Below are 4,262 nucleotides of genomic sequence, written 5' to 3' on the forward strand. Positions count from 1 at the left end.
CTAATATAAATCTTGTTATATAATATTAAATCTAGGAATTAATGTGAAGTAAATTAATATTTTGACTGTTTTTCGGCGTACAGTGTGGTTTAACAGGGTACTTTTCGTTGGCGATTAAGACTAGCATCAATCAGCTTAGTTTACATAATAGTATATGATCATACCTACGAATCTACAGAGCCATTCTTTACTACATTTATAATCCAACATGAGTGGACATGCAGCTCCAAACTGCTTAAGTACTAGCAGATAAGGTGTTCGCGTTTTCCGATTTCATAAAGACCCGTAACGCAAAAAAGGTAGCTTACTAATTCAAGCAGAGGACCAAAAATAGTAACTTAGTATTGTTTTCCTCAATGTCACTTCGATATTAGGCAAATTTTACAAAGATACCTTAAGTTTCGTTGCCGGGTATACGTGTTAAGTTTGTGAGCCAAAAAGTAAAATCACGGCAATTTACATGCAAAACTGCAGCTAGATACACCAGTTTATGGTAATGTTATGCGTTTGTATTTATGGTAATGTTATTTTTGTTTGTATTTTTATATTTTAAACATGTTTTTTTATGTTTTTGGTTAGTAAACCTTATATTTTCTGTTTTTTTACTCTTGAATCGATTGAGTGTTCAATAAAAGTTGATTATTTTTGTGAGGTTTATTATTGTGATAAGATATAACATTAGTAGAAAACTATTTTTACGCGCAGAAGTGCTTAGTTTTTAAAAAATCGCAATATTTAAACGAAAAACAGCACATAGCAATGATAAAATGCTATGTCGTGGGCTCCGTAATGGTGGCGACTATGACGTCATAGACGCGAGACAATGGATAACAAGACTCGTTGTTTTACAATCCGTTTCCTAACTTGGTCTATACTAACTTTGGCCACCCCCACCTGCTTATGAAGGGGGGGAAACGTTGCTTAATTGTAAGATAATTAACGAGCATCAAACTTGATTAATTATGACTTAACCAAATAAACATTATTCACCCATCAATATTTGGCACGGTTTAGAAATAATACAAATCATATATTATGAACAGAAGCGTAATAAAAGTTAAAAACATTATGATTCAGAAATTAAAACATGACATGTTATAGCCTCAGTGTCAAGCTTAAAACAACTCCTGTTGTGGCCCCTATACATTATTAAAACATGATGTGTTTGAGATGATCATAAATATATGTTGGCAACACTGCAAGAGGTTTATGTTCCTCGTCCACAAACACATTCACGCATCGCATCACTGCTGCTGGTTGTTCATCAAACAAACTCCTTAGTGATGTCATAGTGGGTTGGGAGGGAAACTCCCCGTTATGATCCAACTCTAGGGTGAATTTAGCGACAGGGTTAAAAACCCCGATATTGTAAACCACGCTTGATTTACCCACCCTCTCCACCCCAACCCCACCGAGGAACAAACCAGGGTGGTGGAGCAATGCCCTGTGGTTTGTAAGGTTACTATTAAACAACTTCTAAATGCTTCTCAAGCCCTGGCTGACCACTTGGCTGGGTCGATTACTTGTGTACTGTTATCTATATATTTGGTGTACTGTTATAAGTTATAACTACCTATTTTTGTTTTTCAAAATGGAGTTTACAATCAAAGCAGTTGCAGGTCTGTTGTGTTCTTGGTGTTTGCAATGGTTTTGTTAGAATAAAATGTTATTAATAATAACCACCTACCTATGTTTACACGACATATCCACAGTAAATTGTTTCTCATCAAACTTGCCTCTGTGACAAAACAATTCAATGATGATGTCATAATGATTATTACATCATAATAATCACGTGTATGACATCACAATAGTCCCAGCAAACGTGAAATAAGTTGATTTATCGACTGTCCCGTCGCATCCCACATCGGACCACCTACTCATGAATGGGATAAAGTACCTGGAATGTGAATGAACTGTTTGTTTATTTCTACATAACCACATAATATAACTTTAATAAACTCTACAAATCCGACCCTGATCACAGTAAGGATCTGGTGCTACGAAAACGTGACAGACTAGAATTCTATTTGAATACGAGACTGACGATGCCATTTAGACGAAATATATTTCTTTTATATACAATTGGTAGGAATTAATTTTGTCTGTTACGTTTTTCACAGTCATGTTATAACTACTGTCATCCCATCTTTCACCTTGATATAATTAACAACAAGTTTCAGTACAAAATGATATAAGTTATATTATGACATCACAACGTACTTGTAGTTCCGTAAATCCCATTGTTTTCCTTTTGTTGATTGTGACCTCATAACAAGGAACAATGGTAAGTTTAATTTAAACATCGACCTTAACTCTGTTAATTAACAAACATGTTTAATTATCATTAAATTAATTAATTAAAATGTCGTCATGGCTCAGTGGTTAAAGCACTTGTCACCAGCCCAGAGGTGACAGGTTCGAGGCTCGATGCTGCTACCATTGTGGATGTATGCGTACTTGAGCAAGATACTTAACAACTGTCATTGGCTCGTTGCTCCACCACGCATGAATAAATAAGTTTCATTTAATAATTAAATTAAAACTAATTAATTTTTTCAAAGCTTGGTTTCAAAAGTCGTCAATTTTTCAAGATTTTCGCGAAACTTTTGGTTCAGTAGATTGACAGGTCGGTTTGTTTGTTTGTCGACAAACACATGAACGGGACTCCCCACAACTGATGCTTCCGTGCGATAATATTTGCCGATGTCATCGTATTTGTCGGGGTGGCTCGGCGAAACTAAGATTCCTTGCGAGCCAATCTTCAGTTCAAGTAGCGGGTCTCCCCCCTCAATAATTTCCGAATATTTAAACAATGGCTCGAAGAATCCGACGGAATAATGGACACTAGATGTCCCTACCTTGGTGATGGCGAGCCCACCGAGGACCACTTGTGGATAATGTAGAGGATTTCTATGAATATACAAATTGTTAGTGTTGGTTTACGAGTTACATGGTTTGTGTATGGTGTGCGGTATCTTTGTTTATATATATATATAGCAGGGTGGGGGAAGATGGGATAACTTTTCATACTATTTTCTATTCCATTTTTCCAAGCTTCTACTAGTAAACTATTATGAATCACCTGTATGAGCATTGCGTCTCAACCATCCAACCAATGCCCTCTGTGATGTCACAATACCTGTAGATTCATCATAATAGATGAAAAACAATAAGCTTTGTTATAACACCTTACATACACATAATTATTTATCTCTTTATTTTCATTTATTGGAATAATGTGATGTGGACTAAAATGTGTTAATCTCTTCGAATACAAAAGCAAAGATCAAATTAATCCAAACAACAAAGAGAATGAAATTTAACAGCAAAACGATCATTTTTAAAACATGCTATGGGTAAAAACTACTTGAGTCAAACCTAACATACAATGACATCAAAATACTTACCATATAAGGTAGTTGTTAACAATAGTATCGACGTAGTAATGATAAACAGAGTTGTTTATGTGGCCGTAATTATCATTGTCCGCCCAACGTGTCTGGATCGGCAGAAAATATCTAAGAATAAAAAAACGATTTAAACAAATTTAACTTATTTATCCTCGCATGGCGGGGCAACGACAGTCGTTATAACACGGGTGTTCTTTTTCATACACCTCATGCCCGCTTACGAGTTACCACGTATGTAACTTATTTATCCTTGCATGACGGGGCAATGACAGCCGTTATAACACGGGTGTTCAGTTTCATACACCTCATGCCCGCTTACAAGTTACCTCGTATGTAACTTATTTATCCTCGCATGGCGGGGCAACGACAGTCGTTATAACACGGGTGTTCTTTTTCATACACCTTGTGCCCGCTTACGAGTTACCACGTATGTAACTTATTTATCCTCATATGGCGGGGCAACGACAGTCGTTATAACACGAGTGTTCTTTTTCATACACCTCATGCCCGCTTACGAGTTACCACGTATGTAACTTATTTATCCTCACATGGCGGGGCAACGACAGTCGTTATAACACGAGTGTTCTGTTTCATACACCTCATGCCCGCTTACGAGTTACCACGTTTGTAACTTATTTATCCTTGCATGGCGGGGCAACGACAGTTGTTATAACACGGGTGTTCTGTTTCATACACTTCGTGCCCGCTTACAAGTTACCACGTTTGTAACTTGCCCAAGCAACAGCATCAGTAAATTAAACACAAACCACCAACCTGTAGCTTGTAAGTTTGGGCGACATTTACCCCGAAAGTCGACGTGTATGGGAAATATTATAAAGTTTTCGGGCG

General features: G+C 36.9%; 1 protein-coding gene across 3 annotated transcripts; it reads right to left on the minus strand.

The window, feature by feature from the left end:
• Nucleotides 1–886: 886 nt before the first annotated feature.
• LOC100180197 lies at nt 887–4,262 on the minus strand. 3 transcript variants are annotated; one of them, XM_026839729.1, is made up of 8 exons: nt 4,188–4,262; nt 3,411–3,521; nt 3,086–3,142; nt 2,224–2,913; nt 1,796–1,900; nt 1,688–1,738; nt 1,393–1,444; nt 887–1,328 (listed from the first exon to the last, which is right to left on the minus strand). In XM_026839729.1, exons 4-8 carry the CDS (start codon nt 2,304–2,306, stop codon nt 1,287–1,289), a joined length of 333 nt encoding a protein of 110 aa, XP_026695530.1. In that variant the 5' UTR covers nt 2,307–2,913; nt 3,086–3,142; nt 3,411–3,521; nt 4,188–4,262; the 3' UTR covers nt 887–1,286. The 3 variants fall into 3 exon arrangements, with proteins under 3 accessions (XP_026695530.1, XP_026695529.1, XP_026695528.1); XM_026839728.1 differs by lacking the exon at nt 1,393–1,444 and having other exon boundaries at nt 957–1,328; XM_026839727.1 differs by having other exon boundaries at nt 957–1,444.

The sequence above is a fragment of the Ciona intestinalis genome, unplaced genomic scaffold (genome assembly GCF_000224145.3).
Source record: "Ciona intestinalis unplaced genomic scaffold, KH HT000816.1, whole genome shotgun sequence".
In the NCBI taxonomy this organism is placed as follows: Eukaryota; Metazoa; Chordata; class Ascidiacea; order Phlebobranchia; family Cionidae; genus Ciona; species Ciona intestinalis.

Bases quoted from the DNA above. Each gene is read 5' to 3' on its own strand.
- LOC100180197 (XM_026839728.1), bottom strand. From the start codon at position 4,213: ATGTCGCCCAAACTTACAAGCTACAG. The intron at 3,143-3,410 runs GTAAGTATTTTG...ATGAATCTACAG, and splicing joins GTTAACAACTACCTTATATG to GTATTGTGACATCACAGAGG. The intron at 2,914-3,085 runs GTGATTCATAAT...GTATATTCATAG, and splicing joins GAGACGCAATGCTCATACAG to AAATCCTCTACATTATCCAC.